This window comes from Macaca thibetana, chromosome 1 (assembly GCF_024542745.1).
Source record: "Macaca thibetana thibetana isolate TM-01 chromosome 1, ASM2454274v1, whole genome shotgun sequence".
Classification (NCBI taxonomy): Eukaryota; Metazoa; Chordata; class Mammalia; order Primates; family Cercopithecidae; genus Macaca; species Macaca thibetana.
In genome coordinates this window covers 43,812,806-43,834,279 of record NC_065578.1, presented here as the reverse complement: position 1 = coordinate 43,834,279, position 21,474 = coordinate 43,812,806, and the positions used below count along the sequence as shown (strand labels likewise).

At 51.5% G+C, this 21,474-nt stretch overlaps 1 protein-coding gene across 2 annotated transcripts in view; it reads right to left on the bottom strand.

Moving 5' to 3' along the window:
- The window catches only part of RNF220 (ring finger protein 220), a 253,111-nt gene that overhangs the window by 11,498 nt on the left and 220,139 nt on the right, over positions 1-21,474 (bottom strand). Inside the window, exons 4-8 of one of the 2 annotated variants that reach the window (XM_050799840.1) lie at positions 18,052-18,097; positions 14,426-14,527; positions 8,440-8,482; positions 5,243-5,286; positions 4,671-4,803 (exon numbers count right to left, since the gene is read on the bottom strand). In XM_050799840.1, the coding sequence (XP_050655797.1) occupies positions 4,671-4,803; positions 5,243-5,286; positions 8,440-8,482; positions 14,426-14,527; positions 18,052-18,097 (368 nt within the window). Of the gene's footprint in view, positions 1-4,670; positions 4,804-5,164; positions 5,287-8,439; positions 8,483-9,123; positions 9,328-14,425; positions 14,528-18,051; positions 18,098-21,474 lie in introns of those variants that run through there. The other variant, XM_050799830.1, reaches the window with a different exon arrangement.

The window sequence follows — 21,474 nt, the reverse complement described above, 5'->3', positions numbered from 1 at the left end:
ACAGACGCCGTTTAAAACCATTGATACTTGCTCCTTCTGCCTGCACTCCCTCTGTCCTAGCTTAACAATTGTGTTCCAAAAGGCGATTAAATCCCGTCAGTTGCCACAGGGGACAGAAGGTGCCTTGCTCCTTGCCACCTCTCCTCACCCCTCCCAACAGGCGACAGAGATAACTAAAGGTGGTGGGGAGTCACAAGGCAGCAGCACAACCCTCTCCACTCCAAGACCGCCTCCAGCAGTGTGCTGTTCCAACACCTGTCACTGACTGGACCAGGAGCAGAGCTGCACTGGGGGACATTTTTAGCACCTGGGGCTCCTTTCTTTTGAGAACCAGCACACCAAAGGAGGCAGCAGCTAGGGCAAGGCCTATGTGCCCATGCCCTGGGGCTTACAACACCTCTTACCCCCTTGCCCCATACTTCTGGCGCTGAAATTTTATCAAGAAATAGCCAGATAAAAGATTTGTGCCAGGCTGGGTGTGGTGGCTCATACCTGTAATCCTAGGAGGTCGAGGTGGGCGGATCACCTGAGGTTTCAGGAGTTCAAGACCAGCCTGGCCAACACGGTGAAACCCCGTCTCTACTAAAAATACAAAAATTAGCCGGGTGTGGTGGCACATGCCTGTAATCCCAGCTACTCAGGAGGGAGGCTGAGGCAGGAGAATCTCTCAAACTCAGAAGGTGGAGGTTGCAGTGAGCCGAAATTGTGCCACTGCACTCTACTCTCCAGCCTGGGTGACAAAGTGAGACTCTGTCTCAAAAAAAGAAAAGAAAAGATTTGTGCCACAGCTGCTCTGCCTGTTTGCTTCACGACTTCTCATCCAGCTACTTGGAACTGGCTTAAATGTAAAGAACTCATGAAAGATAAGAAACGCCGCAGGGGCCGGGCGCGGTGGCTCAAGCCTGTAATCCCAGCACTTTGGGAGGCCGAGGCGGGTGGATCACGAGGTCAGGAGATCGAGACTATCCTGGCTAACATGGTGAAACCCCGTCTCTACTAAAAATACAAAAAACTAGCCGGGCGTGGTGGCGGGCGCCTGTAGTCTCAGCTACTTGGGAGGCTGAGGCGGGAGAATGGCGTGAACCCGGGAGGCGGAGCTTGCAGTGAGCCGAGATCACGCCACTGCACTCCAGCCTGGGAGACACAGCGAGACTCCGTCTCAAAAAAAAAAAAAAAAAAAAAAAAAAAAGAAACGCCGCAGGACAGAGACCATGCACTGCTGACTGTCTTAACACCCTTCTTCTCCCTACCCACTCCACCTGTTTGGTTCAAAGGGGCTTCATGCTGGATTTCAGCAATGCATTCACCTCCAGGGCTTAAAAAATATAGCTGCAGCCTTCCATTTCCTGTGATGCTTCCTGGGAAATTCCTCCATCTCACCACTCTTGTGACCACATCATTGCTACCTTATTTGAAACCAATCATTCCCATGTCATTCCAGCATGTCCCTTCCAGATATGAGGAGCTCTGGGCTCCCCAATGCAGTTGGGTGAACTCTCACTGGCAACCAACACACAGGAGGGACAACAGCTCACCACTGTAGGTCTCTTCTCCAGGATCCAGGAGCTGGATGGAGGACAGGAGAGGAAAGGCATGGCTCCTTAGTCACACACCTCCATAGACTACAGGTGGAAGCAGGCTTGTCTTAAGGCTGTATAGTTAGGTTTCCCCTGTAGTCTGCTTCTCTAGCCTAGAAGCCCCTTGCTTGGCCCAGGTTTGGCACGGTACCCAAGAAAAACATCTTTTCTCCCTAACTGCGGATCTCTTTTAATGGAATGTTCATGGCGCACTAGGTTCTGTGTGCTGCCCTTTATGTAAAGAGCAGTAGCAGGTTAGAAAATCTGTGGTTCTGAAAGGACGATCAACAGCTTAGGCACACAGCTTAAGTATTTCTTCTAGAATTGGGAAGGTCAGAGTGCCTCCTAGGCAGCAAAAATTCCTTCCAACTTACTTGAAGTAATACCTATTTCCTTTAGTCTTTTCAAAAATCTATTTCCAGTGGGACCTACCTCAGTGCTCGCCTGCTCTGTCTGGTTATTTTGTCCTAAAATACCAATCCGAGCACTCCCAGGCCTGAGATATCTGGGAGCTCCTCCTCAGTAACCACAGGTCCCCATCTCTAAGGCCTGTTGCCCTCGGCCAAGTGTCTCCACCAAAACTCTTGCCTGTTCACTGCTTCCCACAGCAGATTACATTTGAGGTAACCGATCTGATCCATAAGACCAACCCCCAGGGGCCTGGTGGGAAGCTTTGCTGAGGATGACCAAGGGGCCCTAGTCTGGGAGGAGGAATGGGGGTGATCGGATACAGAAACTTATCTGCAATTCTTCACTTCTTTCATATCTAACAAGGATAGCAATCTCTGTTCTGTCAGCACGCACAGCGCAGTTTAAATGGGCCTCGCCACTCGCCTGCTCATCCTGCCTCTGCCTCCCTCTCTCTGAAGTCGGCTGGGCAGCTTCTTCAGCTGGCGTTATCACTCCCTCTAACCGGTCTTGGCAGGCAATCTAATTCCTCCTGAAAAGGTCACCGCCATTTTAACTGCCTTTCAATCACATTAAGCACGCGCTGCCCGGCTTGCCGCCCGGCCCGCCCGGCGGGCGATCAATGCACTGCACTGACACCAGCCGGCCTGGCGGGGCCACACCCAACCCCCCAAGAGTTGGGGCCTCTCGGTCCTGGCCAGGGAGGGTAGGCTGACAGATGGCCAGCTTTTGCAGACAGGGTTTTGGGGGCAGAGGCAGTAGGGATCAGCCAGGGCCTCCCTTTGATAGTCCCCCCACCGAGGAGCCTCAGCCTCCTCCGCTCCACTGCGCCCCGCTCTCTGCCTCGTGGCCCCCGCTGATCTCGCTGTAAAACAGCCTTTCAAGTCTGCCTGTCTTTTGACTGCACTAAGCTGTTTAAGAGGCGGCAGCAGCTTCTATCAGGAAAGCTGGAGCAATTCTCTGCAGATAAAGGCACCTCCGGCCCCTGTTCCCTCTTCAAGTCTCACTCTCATTCTCGCTCTCCAAATCGCTCAAAGAAAAGCCCCCTTTGAACTCCCCTCAGGAATTCTTGAAAGGAACAACCTCACAGTGTAAACACTCAGGGAAAACGGATACCCGCCCAGGGCCTAAGAGCCCCTCACACTGCTCTGCAAGTGCATCCCGGAACAGGGGAAATACTCTTGTCAAATCAGCAGGCCCTTCGCAGCTTTATCCTCCGTAAGCCCTGTCTGGTGCCCAGAAGCCATCAGGTCCAGGTCTGTGCCAAGGAACCTAAGAAGTTGCCACAGCAATGGAGGATGTGAGCAGTTGCAGCTGCCAACAGCGCTAACCAGAGAGGCATGCTGGAACTGACCCTATGTGGCTGCCACCGAACACCCATGTGTCCGACTCACAGGACAGACAATCGTCAGCTCTGCTTCTCACTCTTCTAGGGCCTCAGACACTCTAAGGCTCCAGTACAGGATGAGTGAAATGGCAAACTCACACTCTCCAGCTCCGGTTCAGGGAGACAGTTTGATCTGACTAACCTTCCTGATTTATGTTTTGGCTTGCCCCCAAACACCTGGGTAATGTGAGAGACGCCCAGAGGCATAATGTCCCATCTGGGCTCTTAGCCCCTTTGTGGAACCAGTCTGCACTGGATGGCCCTGCAGAGACCACTCCTCAGCATCTGCCCAGGTAGCGTGGCCCCATGGAGGCAGAGAACTTCTTCCCAGCTGCTGTGAGATTCCCCAGGGACCATACACAGCAGTACTCCCAAAGGTGTTGCCCAGAGAACGAGAGGCAGACGGGAAGCAGACTGGCTTACTTAATGACCACAAGCTGCAGTACCAGCTGTGCTCATGCACAGAAAGAGAGAAGAACTGGAGGCCAAGAGGCAGACAGCTCCCCTTTTCCCCTGCTCAAGGCTGGGGAGTTTAACAAGTCACTGACCCTGGGCACCCAACCAATTCTGCTGTCTGACCTGGTGGGGGGTGCCAAGCCTTGCTCCTCCAAGGAGCTGGGAGGGCACTGGAGATGGGCAGGGCCCTGCATACTCCTTTGCAGCAACTGGGGAGAGCCCAGGGGAAGGAGGGAGCAGCTGGGCCCAGGCCCCTCTTGCTTCAGGGCAGAGGGCGCCCAGGGAGAAGGGATGGGATCAGAGCTAAAATTAGATTCACCAATGAAGCTCATGGGAGGTCAAATTTTGCCATAACTCACTCTCTCCTCTGTAACTGATTTCCCTGACATAGGGCTGAAGAGGAGGAGGAGGAAAATCCAATGTGTTTGCCTGGAAGCCCTCAGGGCCCCCAGTGCTGGAGGTGTACAGCAGGTTGCTGGATTCTCATTTATCAGCCTTAAGAGGGATGGAGTGATAAATGCATAACCGTCCCTTTAATATTTTATGCAGGTGCTAACGCGGCTTGGCTGTCACCTTCAATGCATCACCCGAGGCTGAGAGCCCCCCTCGTCATTCCTAGCTTGCAGCCTCACAATTCCATTCCCCACCCAAATACATCCATTTTAATATGCACATCACAGGCAGGCAGCACGGTCACAAAGGAGCCCCACCAGCAGCAGTCCCCACGTGGTGGAACGGATGGATGACCAGCCACCAGCCTCGGCCTCTTGGCTCCCAACAGATGGATACCCAGCAGAGGCCTGGCACCAGAATGCCACTGTCTATGTGTCAGCTGCTTGTACCTCGGAAGCCACCTTCCAGAAGAGTGGTGGCCCGTATCCGCTTCTGCCCACACCATTCATACTCCTCAAAGCGGTTGTTGTTCTCATGCTCGATGTCCACAGCATCATCCTCAGCCATGCAGGAGCCTTCCCTCTGTGAAGAGCAGAGCAGGATCATGCTGGGCCCAGGCCATCCCCACCTGCTCCCCACAGTCTGCGACGAAGGCACAGCTCTAGCCCCAGCTGTGGTGCGCCAAGTGGGCCCTCAGCTCTAGGGCTCCTCTGAAGCAAACCAATTTAGAGGTCAAAGACCTGGGCCTCTTCCCAAATTTTCCACTGGAGCCCAAGGAGGGAATGAGTGAGAGTGAAAGCAAAGGGAGAGAGCAGTGGACAGAAGTGAAGAAGCTGCTGAGACCACATGGAGACCCCAAGAGCCCACAGATTCAGGGGTAGTCTGCAGCTAGTGTCGGGGAAAGGGAGTGGGGAAGGAAGGTGGGTGGTGATGGCCCCTCTACCTTAGAAAGGCAATGCTCCACATGCCTACTCATCTCCTGCTCCGATCCTGCCAGGGGGCAGTTGCACAGGGGACATACCTGCCCTTCATCTTGCTTCCTCCGTTTCATTTTCCCAATCCGAGCTGCACGGGGGAACCGAAAACAAAGCACAGAACAAGCAGACGGTCACTGCAGCCCCCAAGGTCCCAGTGGAGCTGACACATCCTGACCTCTTGCCAACCACTAGCGTTTTTATTCAGTGCCTGATCTGGCCCTCATCTTGAAGTACCTCCTGCTCCTTTGGGGACTGCGCTTTGCCAAGAGCACCTGGGGAGGAGACTGGTGCTAACTAAGCCAGTGAGTAAGTCTACTCTTTGGCCACAGCTGGTGCAAGGTCTACCCATACCTTTACTTGCAGTGTTCAGTAAGAGTCCAATGAGCAAAGACACTCCATGTTGCTAGGTATCTCTCCAGAAAGCCAAGACCATGAACTCTTTTGGTGTCGGGAAATACAACTCTAAAGAGCATCTCTTGGCTAGAACCTAACCCCTCCAGTGGCCTGACTTGGCCTGCTGTTCACTCATCAGCTAAATCCTCTTTTGTTCCTGGGCCAAGAGCCCTGAGGTACAACTCCTAGCATCCCACCTAGAATCTTAACAGGAAGAATTTCTCTGAGGTCCACTAATCCCATTTTACAGAAGAGGAGACTGAGGCCCAGTCACAAAGGTAAGAGGGTCTGGGTCAGACCTTTGGCAGCCAGGTCAGAAGGCTCAGGGAACCCTGAGAAGGCAGCCCTTATTGTGCCCACCTGAACCTGTTCCATCATTTCTAATCAGTACAGAGGGGCTGGCAGGCCCTGGAGGCAGAGGGCTGCCTGCCATGTTGTCCCACAGGGGGCTCAGTTCCAAAGTGCACACTGCAAGCCCACAGCACTGCTAATTAATGCTGAGCAATGCAATCATTTCTAATTAGCTCAGGAATCCCTCTCTGTAGCCCTCCTGTCACTGAAGCAGGAAGGGGTCGAAACAAGAAACTCTGTTCCCTCTAGCCCCTTCCAGAATGCCACAGCAGGATCAGAGATGGCTACTCTGGGACCAAATTGATGGGGAGGCGGGAGAGCCAGCCAAGGAGGGAAAGGTTCCCCAGTGCAGGGCCAGGAAGAACTTTCTCATGGACAGTGACTCTGACAAGAAGTTCATGAATGCAATCTAGGAGGGGAACACAGGTGAGAGCTGCTATGTTACAATTTAGAGCTTCTACTGTGTGTCAGGCTCATAGCCAAGTACGTTACCCAAGGTAGCTCATTTACTACCACTTGCTGAAGCTAGATTGCATTATCCCATTTTAACAGATGAAGAAACTCGAAGCTTAGATCAAGGCACGTGTCCAAGTAGCTAAAAAGTGGCAAAGGCAAGATAGGAAACCAGGCCTGACTTCATAACCTAGAATGCCCTTCTGTTCCAAGGGGACCCCCTAACTGAGCAGCATCAACAAAGACTGGTCCCAGTGAGTGTGCTAGAGCTCCAGCTCCTGCCTGTTGTGAGCCTGAGGCAGGGAGCTACTCCAACTCCAAAACAGAGCGACCCCACAAAGACCCAAACCAAAAGGAAAGCTACCATCCTGCCAGAACTGGGCATGGAGTCTGAGAAAACTTGGTCTGTAGCCCAGTCCATCTCTTCAATTTCCTGTGTTTTCACTATAGGTGACATGACTGTGTCCTAGTGCCCCACTTGACTTTGTGCACAAAGATTGAGAACTCTTCACTTTGGCTGCCCTAACTCTTGGAATCTCAAACTTAGGTAGCCTTGACACTGTAGAGCCAGGGCTGGGATGGACAATGGACGTGAAACCTCAGAAAGGCATAGAGCAAAGGACCCTGAGAGTTTTAGAAGTGTAGTATGGAGCAGTGTGCCAACACAAAGCTTCCTCCCTACCATGCCTACACCAAGAGAATGCCTCCCTGGGTAAGAAGGTGCTGATGATACCACAATGTTCGATGATTAAGGAAACGAATCTCATGGAATGGTCAAGAAAAGCATGATACTGGATGTGCTCCTTGCTCAGGACACACAGGCCAGCAGATGATCCCTTGTTGTCCCTGGAAAGCACCCTGATGGACTGGGCTTCATCTGGAAATTCTCAGAGAAGGCAGGCAGGTTTGGTTTTCACCTTCCCATTCATCTTCTAAATCCTGAACTAAGCTTACCAAAGTGTAGTAGGGAAAGCTCTGTTCTCTATCCAGAGGCTACGTATGAGTAGGAAGAATCAAAGCATTTGCCAAGGAGGTAGCATGGTGTGGTTGGAGAAACACCGGCTTTGGCGGGAAACAAACTTCAAATGAATCATGGCTCAGTTACATCCCAGCTGTGTACTTTTAAACAAACCACTTTCACCTCTCAGAGCCTGTTTTCTTATTCACAAAAGGTGTGTAATACTCCTCTCAGAGGTGTTGTGAGAATGGTGCTTAACATGGCGCCAGCTCATCATGAATGTTCTCCCTTTTCCAACCAGGGCTCAGCCTGGCAGCAGAACCCACGTGGTAAGATCTGGGGATCTTGAACTCCATGGCCTCTCTCACTTATCAGCTGGTCCAGAGACCCTAAACCCCTTACAGTCACCCCCCAGATACCACACCTCAGTAAGCACAAAAAGCTAGGATCGTTCAATTGTATTCAGCAAACAGGAATGCTCTAGAGGTTTGCATCCAAAAGAGGGGCTGCTAGGTAGTGCATACATGGCCTGCTTTCAGAGAAGGCCTCTAAGAGCTGTCGAGCCCACGCTGATCACCTTTGTGAAATGTGGGCCGACTGATAACTCAAAGAGCCCTGGGATGAGTTAGTTCCTGTTGCCGTGGGAACTCCAGATCTCACTGTATTGTCAAGTCTCAGCAGAGAGGCTGTATTCACACTACTGGGCACTGATTAAAAACTGGAAGAAAAACATTCTCAGCGCCCTGCAGGTTTGTATAGTGAGGTCCCAGCAGTTTGCAAATTCAAAGCTGAGCTCCCGAGTAGAATTGTGTAGCTCGTTCCTCATTCTCCGGCACTTATTGCCCTCCCCCCAGGGCTCTTCAGGGCCTTTAGAGAGGTTTGGGCAAGGGCTGGGAGCCATACCTCCATTAGACAGACGGGGAAACTGAGAGCGGCAGCTTTGGTTTGCACATACTCAGGCGCCGTGACTGCGAAGAAGCCAATGGGCCCCAAAGTCGAAGAGACCCAGGCAAGCCAGGAGCCGCAGGCAGTGAGGGAGGGAGGAGGCCGGGGGTGGGGCGGAGGGAGGGGCCGGGCAGGACTCACCATTCAGTCGGGTCTGCCGGTTGGCTCGTACTCGCAGAAAGGTCTGGGAGAAGATCGCGGGCAGATGCAAGAAAAGAAAAGAGAGCGTCAGGCGCGGCCTGGAGTCCTGACCCCCGCCCCAGCACCGGACCCCCAACCAAGCCTGCTCCGCCCCAAACAGCCCGTAAACAAACCTACTTCCTCCCTCCCGCCAGCCCCTCTGCTCCTCCGGCCGCTCCGGGCTCTCGGCATAGCCGCCGGGCGCTGCTCTAACGGTACCCCGTGGCCGCTGCGCGGTGCCGCCCCGGCCCCGGCCTCCGGCGCTCTGGGCCCCACGGCCGCCCGGCGGGCGAAGGCGGCGATGCGGGCGGATTCCCCCCGGCTGCCCGGCGGCGGCGGCACCTCAGCTCCCAGCGGCGGCGGCGGCCATGTTGGCCCTGATCACGTGATCTGCCGCCGTCGCGCGCTGGGGGTGAAAGTTCACAATTCGGCGGGGGGGCGGCCGGACCGAGACCAGGAAGCTGCCGTTTGTACTCCGGTAGCAACCGGCAGAAGCCTCTCCGGGGTCCGTCCCACCGCCGTGAAGCCTACCAACCCCAGCTTTAGCGGCTGCAAAGTCCTTCCACCCCCCGCTCCACGCCCCCTCCCGCTGCGGGGCTCCTTTCGCCCCACCGCCCGGCCCCAGCTCCCGCCTCCTGTGCCTGCCTTCCGCGCGGCTGCCCTTAGGGCACAGGCATCGCGTTGGGCGCTTTGCAGGGGACAAGGCGTCGGAATTCCCGATCGTCCGTGGGCGATCCCTGCCCAACCCCTAGGCCACCCAGTTTTGTTATCAGACGACTCCCAACATGTCAGCTGTCTGCTGCATGGCCCCTGGAGCTCCCATAGGCACTGCATACCCACATGGCCAACATTAAACTCGGTATCCTCCAAACAGAGGCCTTTCTTTTGGGTTCCCTATTCAAAAGAGGAAGCCATCATCTACTCAGGTGTGCCCACAGAGTAAAGTTGAGAGTCGCCCTTGACCCCACCTTCTTCATCCCTCACACTCAGTCCTTTTCTAGATCCTGAAAGTCTACTTTGAAAGGTCTCTGATTTTCTCATCTCCACCTCTGTATCTCCTACTCATCCTTCCTGGTCTGTAACTGAAAAATAGCTTTGCCTTGTGTAAGAGTACATTCATCTCTGCGCCATTATCATAGCTTGTGTAGGTTTTTATCAGTGGACTGACCACTTCAGGGTTGGGGCCATGTGTGAGTTATTTGGGTGAACCCAGAGCCCAGCATGGTGCTGGGCATAGGCAAGTCAGCCCTGAGTTTTTTTCCATGGTTGTACCTACCTTGGTTGTCGTTGTGTTCCAGTCATACATAATCTTACGAGCTTTCTAAATTTGCAGCTGTTTCCCGTCTCATCTTTTGGTCTCCAGCTTCTCTCTCTGCAACCCATCCTCCACACTACACACAATGTGATCCTTCTATTGGACAAAATTAACCCTCTCCTTCTTTAAATCCTTCAGTGGTTCTCCACCAAGATCTGCAACCTGGCATATAGGCCTGCCCTGTCTGCCTCGCCAGACTCTTCTCCCACTCCTATTCTTTCCCTTTACACTCCTGCCACTGAGCTTTGCAGAGCTAACTGTAGCTTTTTGAGCACTCCATGCTCTGGACTGCAGGCCAGAGAGCCTCCATGGCCTCCAGTATCCCCTGCTGGGTTAACTGTTGTTCATCCTTCAGGACTCTGGTAAGACTTAGTTCTGTCCCCCAAGCCTGGGTTTGATGCCTCCTCTGAGTTTTCGCAGTTCCACTGCTTCTCTTTGATTATGTATATTTTGACTGTTTGTTTACATATCTGTCCCTTGTACTTGGGAGGTCATCTCTAGCCATTTACCCAGCACAGTGTCTTGCATGAAAGAGACATCAGTGGGAAGGGGAGAAAGACTTTATAAGCCCTGAGCCCAGTGATGGGTTGGGAAACAATCTCGGATTTAGGGCCAAACAGACTCAAGTTCAAGTCCTAATTCTGTTACTTGCAATTTATATGTTCTTAGAAAAGTCACTTCTTTCTAGGCCTGTTTCCTTGGTAATAGATTGGGGATGATGAATACAGTTGCTATGAGGTTTAAGTGAGGTAATCATAAAGAGGGTTAGTCAGTCAGCAGGGGCTAAGTAAATGAGAATTCAAACTGGAAACCAAGGCTGGGCACGATGGCTCATGCCTTTAATCTTAGCACTTTGGGAGGCCAATGCAGGAGGATTGCTTGAGCCCAGGAGTTCAAGACCAGCCTGGGCAATATAGTGAGCACCTGTCTCTATAAAAAACAAAAACAAAAACCCAGAAACCAGTACCCCCTGCTTTCAAGGCCTAGCTCAGTGACTTTAAAAATCCAACATAGCTGAACAACTACTGCATGCCAGGCCTTGTGTAAAGAGCAAGGGACGGGATACCCAGCTAGTCCCTGGGTTGCTTTCCAGCTTCATCTACTAACTTTCCTTGCGTTCTACTTTCTAACAAAACCAAACTACTGGCAGGTCCCCAGATATATCATTCTGTTACACCTCTATGTTCTCTGTACATAGTGTTGCCTTTATATCTGGAGTAACCTTTCTTCCTTGTCTGCCATGTGAACTTCTATTCCTTCTCTGAGTCCATTTTCAGTCATTATCTCCTGTGTGAAGCTTGCTCTGATTTTCCCTTCCTTCTACTGTAGTATCCTAGAAACTTATTCTTTATTATTAATTTTTTAAAAATTTTATATTTTTAGTAGAGACAGGGTTTTGCCATGTTGCCCAGGCTGGTCTTGAACTCCTGGCCTCAAGCAATTCACCTGCCTTGGCCTCCCAAAGTGCTGGGATTACAGGCATGAGCCACTGTGCCTGGCCCCTAGAAACTTATTTATACTCCTGTCATAGCACTCAAAACACTGGACCGTAATTATCTATCTGCAAATCTAACCCCTTGAAGGCAAGGACACAAAGCTGAGCATGAGTGAGTACTAGATAAATGTTTGAGTAAAGGAAGGATGGCCGGGCGCGGTGGCTCAAGCCTGTAATCCCAGCACTTTGGGAGGCCGAGATGGGTGGATCACGAGGTCAGGAGATCGAGACCATCCTGGCTAACACGGTGAAACCCTGTCTCTACTAAAAAATACAAAAAAACTAGCCGGGCGAGGTGGCGGTCGCCTGTAGTCCCAACTACTCGGGAGGCTGAGGCAAGAGAATGGCGTAAACCCGGGAGGCGGAGCTTGCAGTGAGCCGAGATTGCGCCACTGCACTCCAGCCTGGGCGACAGAGCGAGACTCTGTCTCAAAAAAAAAAAAAAAAAAAAAAGAAGGATAAGACAAGGTCCTTGCCTTGGAGAAACTCCAAGTCTAGTGGAGTCAGATTCATTGTGAAAGATTAAATACGGCCAGAATTATTTGCATCTTCTCCTATCAAGAGCTGCCTTTCCTCATCCCTTGATTATGGGCTAGCTTTGTGACTTGCTTTGCTTAATAGAAAGTGGTAGAAGTGATGTGTGAGTTCCAGATTCTAGGCCTCAAGAGGCCTTGTAGCTTTGGAATTTACCTTCTTGGTGTGACACTGCCCTGAGATTGCTAAGAAAGAAAGCTATTGAATGTACTGGAGGATGGGAGGCCACATGGAAGAGCGCCAAGATACCCAATCTCCCAAACATGCGGTGAGGCCATTTTGGACTTTCCAGCCCAGCCTGTCCTCCAGGATGAATGAGCTGCATGAGTGAGGAAATGCCCACTCAACCCACAGCATTATAAATAATGAGTTGTGTTAAGCCACTAAATTTTGGGATGTTTTGTAGATAACGGAAACATACCTAAACAGGTGATCACAATGTAGGGTGACAGGGGCAATAACCAGGACACACAAGGGTCATGAGATAGCTCATCCAGAAAGGCTTCCTGGAGGAGATAATATTTGGGCAGGATTTGGAAGGATAAATAGAAATTTGATGGAGTGGGGTAAAACAGTTCTGTTAGAAGAAATAGCATGTGAAAAGATACAGAGGCAAGAAAGGAATGTGTCATCCAGGGAGTGGTTAGCGTTAGTTCAGTGAGCATAGCCCATAGGATTCATGGACAGTATTTGGAATAGAAGCTGGACATATAGGTTGAATCCATATCACAGAAGGCCTTGCTGCCATGATAAGGAGCTTCAGCTTTATTTTGTAGGATACAACGTAGTTTGATTTGTCCTTTAAGATGTGTGCTTAGAGTCTAGAACAGGGTCTTGGGTCTTAACCTGGGCTTCAGAGATCTCTAAGTGGTACTGGGATGGGCTCTAGAGCTTTCCTAACCTCCTGAAATTGTATGTATAATACTGCATGTGTGTGTGCCTATGTGGTATGTAAAAACACATGTGTATGTTTTTAGGCAAGAGAGTCCATAGCTTTCCTCATAGTCTTTAGGAGATAAAAGAAATACTGACATTTGTGGGGAGGAAGGTGGGTCAGGGAGTTGAGGCATTGTTGCCTGGTGGTTACTCTTCCTGGTTGAACAGATGGCAAGGTGCATGCCATGAGTGCAGTACAGAGGACAGGCCTCTGAAGGTGGGGCTCTGTCTGTTCCTCCGGACCAGAATGCTCTGGAACAAAGCCTTGTCTCTGTTCCCTCTCAGATCAGAATTCCCTGGGGTCTGGTCATTTCTCTGCCTTGAACCAGGGTTGTCTGGATTGGGGCAATGTCTCCCAGGGGCTTATTGGGCTTCCTCTCTGAAACTGGGGTTCCTTTAGAGAGAGCAGGGATCCCTTCCCAGGGCTTGCACTTGGGCTCTGCAGTTTGAGTCCCGTGTGAAGGCATTCGATGGAGTCTGTCCAGCCGTGCTGGGCACTCTACTCTCCAAGCTCTGCACCCTGTGCCAGGCCAGGCTGTGTCAGCTGTAAGGAAGGGGTGCAGAGAGAACACCTTTCTCTAATTCCCATTAGGGGTCAGGTGTGCCAGCAGGGCCCCTGGTTCTCTACCCCAGCTTACAGGTCCCTGCAGCCCTGTTTTTCCACATCAGATCAGGGCTCTTCTTCCCTTCTCACACTGGGCCTCCCTGAGAAGCCCTGTTGCCATTTGGACAAATGTTCCTTGGAATAGGAACTGTTTTCTTCCATCGAACGGCTCTGGGGGTCTGAAAGACAGGGCTCTGCCTCTCCTTAGACAAAAGTTTTGGGGGAAGTTCTTTGTCCTTCCTACTCCAGAGAAGGTCCATCTATAGCTAAGATGCTACCCTTAGGCCCTTCTGCTATGATCTCGTAGGACTGTGTGATGACTCCCTTCCTATTTGCCCAAGATGCTCACAGGCAGTGTCCAGGGTTGGCGGAATTGAATGGTTATTTGCTTAAGGTATCATGCTATTTCTTTTTTTTTTTTTTTTGAGACGGAGCCTTGCTTTGTCACCCAGGCTGGAGTGCAATGGCGTGGTCTCAGCTCACTGCAACCTTCGCCTCCCGGGTTCCAGTGATTCACCTGCCTTAGCCTCCGGAGTAGCTGGGATTATAGGTGCCTGCCACCATGCCTGGCTAATTTTTGTATTTTTAGTAGAGACGGTGTTTCACCACGTTGGCTTGGATGGTCTCGAACTGCTGACCTCGTGATCTGCCTGCCTGGGACTCCCAAAGTGCTGAGATTACAGGCCTGAGCCACTGCGCCCGGCCAGTATCATGCTTTTGAAGTCTGAAATCTTCAGGTGATTCTGGGCTGTGTATCTGGGTCTCTTATGAAACCAAACCCCATAGGATACTTCCTGATGGATAGAATGATTCAGAGGTGCTCAGAGCCCATGGAGCCCATGTGACCTTGGCATCTCTCCCTAAAATCCATCTATTTAAGGCCTATTCCCTGACACCTATGCCTCCTGAGTTCATTTAGGGGCACTGGACACAGAGGGAACCAAACCCAGTTCAGGCCTCTCCTGTGGCCTGCGGAGGAGAGGAGGAGTTAGCACCAGGTAGGCTCTTGAAACCTTCCCCCAGGTGAGCTTGCTTCTCATGGCCACCCACCACCCCTCCTCACCTGGTATCTGTCTGAGTGGTGGAGGTCATCGGTGGCAGATGAGTGGGGTGATGCCGTTGGAGACTCTCCTTCCCTCTTGATGGAAGCAGACAACAGGAGGGACTGGAAGAAGAAAAAGGACATGTGGCCTCAGGCCGAATGAGACCTACAGTCAGTCTCTAGAGTTCCCAGTCCTGTGGCACTTTGGGGAGCGAGGCAAAGAGAAGGAGGCTGAGGGATAGAAAGACCACTCTTGAGATTCTAAAGGCATGGGGTCAAGTCTTGGGAGTGTAGTTGTGGGAGAGCATGGCTTGGTTTTAGGGATGGTTAGAGATCCCCTGAGGGACCCTGCTTAGGCTAATCTCTGCCCCAGTGGAGCGAGACTCCCAGTCCACTCCCAGTAGGCTGAGACTGTATATGTTTTGTTCTTCCTTGGAGAGCAGAGACTCTGGGATCCCCATGAAGGGTTGGGGGTAAAGCCATATACCTGCTACCCTGCCTGCCCTTAATACAGGCTGATGGCAGCCCCACAATAGAGACAGTAAATTAAATAGCATGTGAGTTTCCCACGTGTAGCTAGGGATGTACACTGGTCCACTTATCCTGGTGCTACGGTGATGATCCCAGCAAAAACCCCAGCAAAACTAATCCCCCCATGTCAATCTTGTATGGCCTCTTCTACATACGCCTGCAGTTTAGATTAATAAACTGTCTGCTTGAAATTGTGTGCAAGCACCACAATTTGAAATACCACATGGCACATGCTGCCTGAGAGCCAGCTCTTGCCAAGGCCTGTTCAGCTGCAAACTGGGGGCCTGGAGGCCTGAAAGCAATCCATACTTCCTCCCCCCACCTTCTCCAGCCTGTACAGCTCTGAGCCGGAAGCACACAATTCCCTAGGAGTCCTCCCCAGCTTAGAAAACCACGCCAAATCGCCAGTGACAGCCCAAAGAAAGCAATTTGGGGAAGATGGAGCAGCCATTTATCCTTCATCTCCGGCTGAGCCTTAGGATGTGACCCGCATGCGGTGGCCATGCTGCGCATCCTCAGGCTTGGACTGGAAAGGGCCCTGGAAAGGGAAGGGACAGCTGCTGGTCTGGCAGGGCTCCCTGACTTGCCCATACCCCAGGAGCTGGAGGACAGAAGAGGCTGGAAAGGGCCTTCGTGGGATTCTCTGCAACGTGGAGCTCCTTCTTCACCCACCCAAGCCCGATGGGAGGCCTCGTGGGTGACCCAGCCCTCAGCTCAGAGAGGAGGTGCTCTCAGGCAATGTTCTTCTCCTTCTCTGGTCCCAAGGAAGATGCTAAGGAGGGGGAACAGTGTGGGTCACCCCGACCTCTGGCCCATGAAAAAGCTCCTGTTTGTGCGCCTTCTCTCTCTCTCTCTCTCTCTGTCTCTCTCTCTGTCTCTCTCTCTCTAGGTTAGAAGCCCTGAGAGGCCTCGGCGTTACACCTGGGGCAAGCGGAATAAAAAAAGGTCACTGGCGCTTTTTAAACATGGACCAAAAAGCAGTAAAATGTGTTTTGAAAAAAAAATCCTGGCATTAAATCATGACTTTTTGCCTGGCTCTTCGCCTCATTAAAAGTGGCCTTTTGGAAGGTAAAATTATCATTGTAAGCGATAAGATCTTTAAGAAAATAATTCACGGCTTCTTCACCCTTTAATATGATAGCCGCCACCGGCTAATTTTTTTCTTAATGGCAACGAGGCCATCAATCTTGTCTAAGGCCCCCTCGCCCTCTCCTCCTCCTCCCTCCCTCCTTCTCCCTGTCCTTTCAGTCTCTTGTTTGAACCTTCTCTCTCTCGCCTCTTCCACTCATGACCTGCTTCCCTAAAGCCTAGGTCAAGGCAGAGGATAGACCCTGAACTGTTCAGCTTTGGGGGTGTGGGCATATATCTGGAAGTGGGTGAGCAAGTGTCCCTTGTCTCTGTGTCTGATGGTCAGTATGCCTGTGTCTGTGGTTTCAGGACACATGTTTAAGACTTCCTATGTCTGTATTGTGACCTGAGTGTGTGTGGGTCTGCATATGTGGGGAGCTAGGGACGGAGGTAGATTGTGTCTGCCAGGGGTTTGTCCTTAGAACACAGGCCTCACTGATGTCCAAGTCCCCAACCCTGCCAGCCATGCTCAGGTGTCAGCTGTCACCTGTGGTGGCCGACTTGGAAGCTTGTCTCTGACTTTCCTGAACCACACCATTACATGCTGCAGGCTGGGCCACACTCAATGACTGTAGCTCCCTACCTCTGTGAGTCTGCAGCTGCCTGGCACCCCTAGCCTCCCCTTTCTCTTTGGGGCTTTGCCTCCTTGGCCAAGGCCTACACCCACCCAAGGCTGGGCTAGGCGCTCTGCTCCTCTCCCAGCTTGCTCAGGTGAGCAGTTTTCTAAACGAAGGTACACGATCCATTCCTATACCTTTGAAAGGCTTGCAGGGTATTTGGGCCTACCCCATGGAGGTGATACTTGTCACTCTTTCTCCTTTCCCAAAACTGACCTTTTATAGGTCACAGTCACTGCCAGACTTCTTAATACAACAAGCCCCTTCTCCAGTCTTTCCCAGTTTGACTGCTGACCACCTGATACATTTAGAAACTTTCTTCCTTAGGATCCTGAGATAACACACTCTCCTGTGCCCCTCTTAACTCACTGAGCTTTCCTCCTCTGTCTCCTTCCCTGCTTCCTAGACCTTATCTTGACACCAAGTGCAGGAGTCCCCCAGATTCTCACCTTTGCCTTTGCTCTAATCTCTCCAAACACTCTCCTTCACTGATTCCACCCTTCCCAAATCTTCCATAGTCATTCCTCACTTCCTATAAAATAGGCTAGGGGTGGCCTCCCATTCTGAATAATTGTGGGAGAAAGGATGCAGCCTTCTACCGAGGAATGGGGAAGGGGATACTCAGTGAGTGAGGGTTTGGTTCTCCCCATATATCTATCCTCTCAAAACCACCTTTGGGTAAGTAGTACCCACAGTGTCTGTGGCCATCTTTGGGGAGTTCTTGGTACAAATTTCATTGTGCAAAGGCCTCTTGGCCCCACCTTTAAGCCAGATTCTTGCTCTTCATTTTCCCTTTCTCCATCTGATGCTTTCAAGTCTTTCTCCCACAGGGTTTGTTCAGAGAGGCAGACTGGTTCCCCAGATGAGTCCAGCCTCTTCCTTGGCTCCTTGTTGCCCTCAGGACAAAGTACACACAAACACACACACGCGCACACACACACACACCCCTGCACACTCACACACCCCTGTGCCCCCATAGTCTGGCATCTAGGGCCCTGCACTATCTTGACCTGCATTTCTTTATTTTTCTTCGTCTGCTATAGCTCACTTTCTTCCTTTGAGTCTTCCCACCCTTAGTGTCTGGGTCACCCACATCTCCCAGGCCATTCTTGGCTCTACCCCTCTCCCGGCTGGAAGAGGAGCAAGTCAGATGAGCACACTCTCCCTCATGCACAGACCACACACACTTACACACACGCGGTGCAGCCCTAGGCCTCAGGATGATGTTCAAGACCTGGAGATTGTTGAGGATATTAGAAAAGCTGGAGATAGTTGAGGATACTAGAAAAGCTCCTTTTTCTCAGGAGGAACCAGTTCTGGATAGGCCTAGGTTAGTATGGGCAGGAGGAAAACATGTAATTGGCCACCTACCTTGGGGGTGCCTGGAGCCATGGCATCCTTCAGAAGGGAATTCTTGCTGCCAAGAAAGAAGAGAACAGGGTAACCATTCTGCCTGCCGCCCAGGGCATGCAACAGTAGAGTAGCAAGAAGACCCCAGAGACAGAGAAGGCATAGCCAGCCTAGCCCAGCCCAGCTCCGCCAAGCTCCACCCAGTCCTTTCAACTCCCATGGCCCAGCCTAGCTCAGCCTCTCTCATGGGCCAAGGGCTAGTGGTGGCCCCTGGGAGGGAGACACAGACACTAGGCATGTCTAGACTAGGCATGGTAGACTCCCCAGTGGATCTGAAGAAAGGGACTTTACCTGACTCCTTGTATCAGCCCTGAAGATTCTGCCTGTCCTGGAGACCCCCTTCTCTCCACCCCCTGTCCCTAGCCCGCTCTTAGCTCCTGTGGGATTGGGGTGATGGAGCTGACATGGCTCTTGTCAATTCTCCCTCCAACATGCTGCAAACTGTGTTAGGCCAGGAATGATCTCCCCCTGATTCAATTTGTCAGCCCCAGGCCCTCCGGCATCGGGCGCGGCAGGCAGGCGGGAGCTGGGCCCTGAAATATGGTGGGCAGCTCAGAGCAGGCGGGGGCTGGGGTGGGAGGTGATGGATGGGCTGTGGGGGAGGCGAGGACTGTGTTTAATAACAAAATTGGTATGCAAGGCCACATCCCGCGCTAAGCATGAGTGATCCAGAGCCACAAAGTATTACAAATCCCCGCTAAACAGATGCTGACAATGGAACAAGACGTATCAAATCAGATCCACTTCAGAAACATTAATATCCCTGTTCCTGTCCCTCCCTGCCTGCTGCCCCCACTACGCTCACCACATCTGTGCTCGCACATTCATGCGCGTGCACTCACACACACACACGCCCACAGAAGTGCTGGCTGATGAATGCACGGAGGCAGACGCAGCCCATTCACATAGGGTCCCCGTACAGACACACATATGAGCTATAACGTACAGCACACCCGCAGATATACCCAGAACGCACAAGAACACACAGACACACATCCAAGGCAGAATGCATGGGGCACATAGGGACTTAACGAATGTAGACATAAGGAACATGCACAGATGAGCTTAGACACCCACAGACATACCGGACATGCCAGCAAAAGCACAGTCAGATTCGGATGCAGCAGTGACTCTCTATGGGGGACAGGGGAGAAGGGGAAGGGATGTTTGCCTGCCCAGGGGACATCCGGCAATGTCTGGAGACATTTTTGATTGTCAAAACTTGAGTGGAGAGGGGGAGGTTGCTACTGGCATGTGGTAGGTAGAGGATGTTAAACAGCCTACAGTGTACTGGACAGCCCCTCACAGCAAAGAATTATCTGACCCCAAATGTCAACTGTGCCGAGGTTGAGAAACCCTGGTATAAAGGTGCACACATATACATACCCATAGACTTCCTATAATTCTGCCAACAGGCACAGATACAATCAGTCACACCTGGAGACTCAAACACGCATACAGATGCACAGGGCCACAGAGGCATATTCCCAGACACATGTCCATACAGATTCATGGTCCGGCACAGTGGCTCATGCCTGTAATCCCAGCACTTTGTGAGACCGAGGCTGGTGGATCGCCTGAGGTCAGGAGTTTGAGACCAGCCTGGCCACCATGGTGAAACCCTGTCTCTACTAAAAATACAAAAATCAGCTGGGCGTGGTGGCAGGTGCCTGTAATCCCAGTTACTTGGGAGGCTGAGGCAGGAGAATCGCTTGAATCCAGGAGGGAGAAGTTGGAGTGAGCCGAGATTGCGTCACTGTACTCCAGCCTGGGTGACAAGAGTGAGACTGTGTCTCAAAAAAAAAAAAAAAGATTTACAACAGCCACACAGATTAGATGATAGCTGCTCATGTGCATAAGTCCAATAAACACATGCATAGATATGGACACCTGTGTGTACCAACACACACCCAGACGCACATGTACCCACAAATGTAGACACATATGCACACACACGCACAACATATGTACATCCCAGTGCAGGGGCCACCAGGCCCAGCAGCAGAGTGAGGCCAAGGTCTGAGTGTAAAAACATAGCTGTCACCCAGTCTAATCACACAGTGGGGGCATCACAGACCAGGAAGGCCTGCTACAACAGGTTCCATTCAATTATGTTTTGCTCATAAATGGTTCATGCCAGCCCTGATGTAGGGACTGGGGATTCAAGGAGGACACAGAACTGCTTTTGAGAAGCAACTAGTTTTTGAGTCTATGGCTTTTATCATTTGTTCACTTCTTCATTCACTCAGTAAACAAATACTACCACCACCATTTCTGGTACAGAAATGAGGCATCTACTGTACAACATCATGCTTGCTCTGCCCTAGGATATGAGTATTATCTCCAGTTGGATCAGGTGACAGCAGAAAAGGAAGGAATGAACAATGATTGTGCACCCACTCTATGTGACAGGGGCAGGCCTTAATATATGTTATCTCATTGAAACTTCGCAAAATCTCTACAAAGTTGACTACCAGGTCAAATGACATTTATATGGTCACACAGTCCGTGGAGGGTTTGGGATTTGAGGTGGTGTCTGGCCAAGCCCACAATGCTGGCTTTTAAATGACCATGCTGCCTCCATAAAGACACCCAGGGCTTAGAATAGAGGGCAGAATCCAGTTATTTTTCTTTGCTTGCTGTGTGACTTTGGGGAGGGAACTGCTGACTCTGGGCTTCAGTTTGCTCTGCTGGTGAACAGAAACGGGGACATTCAGGGTCAGAATGTCCAGCCTGTCACTTGGTGATCCACTCCTCTGGATCTTTTCCTAGCAACACTCTTTGCTGTCCCTTGCATTGGATTGGTACTACCTGAGGCTCCTTGCCTCTCTCTGAGCAAGGGACCCCCTCCCTATCTTCCCTAAAACAACCTGATTACCTCCCAGTGTGCTTGGCCCCCCAGAGGCTGAGCAGTCTGCTGAAGGGCCTGCCTCATAGAAGAGAGGTCTGAGGCCAGCAGCTGTAGGCAGCCTGGCTCCCGCCCAGCCCATCAGCTCTGCCTTCGTCCCTCCCTGTTTCCACAGCCCGCCCCCAACGATTTCCTCCCTTGCTCAGTCACTCGCTGCCTAGTGATCCATGGGTTTTAAATTATAACTGGGACCCAGGAAACGCGTTCCTAAGTACAATATTCATGGGCTGGGCTGACACTTTTAATTAAGGTGATTTACACTGAATTATCCTTGGAAATAAAGAAATGGTGTGCTGCCCGGGAATAAACCATCATCACCAGCCGCCTTTGTAAGTTACACTTCGTTTTAATCTATTTGGGGAATTGTTTATCTAGTTCATTACCCAACCAAACACCGAGGCCGGCCTTAAATAAGGCTTAAGTGGGGGTGGGGGCACTGCCATCTCCACACCCCGCCTCTCCTCTAGAGTCACCCA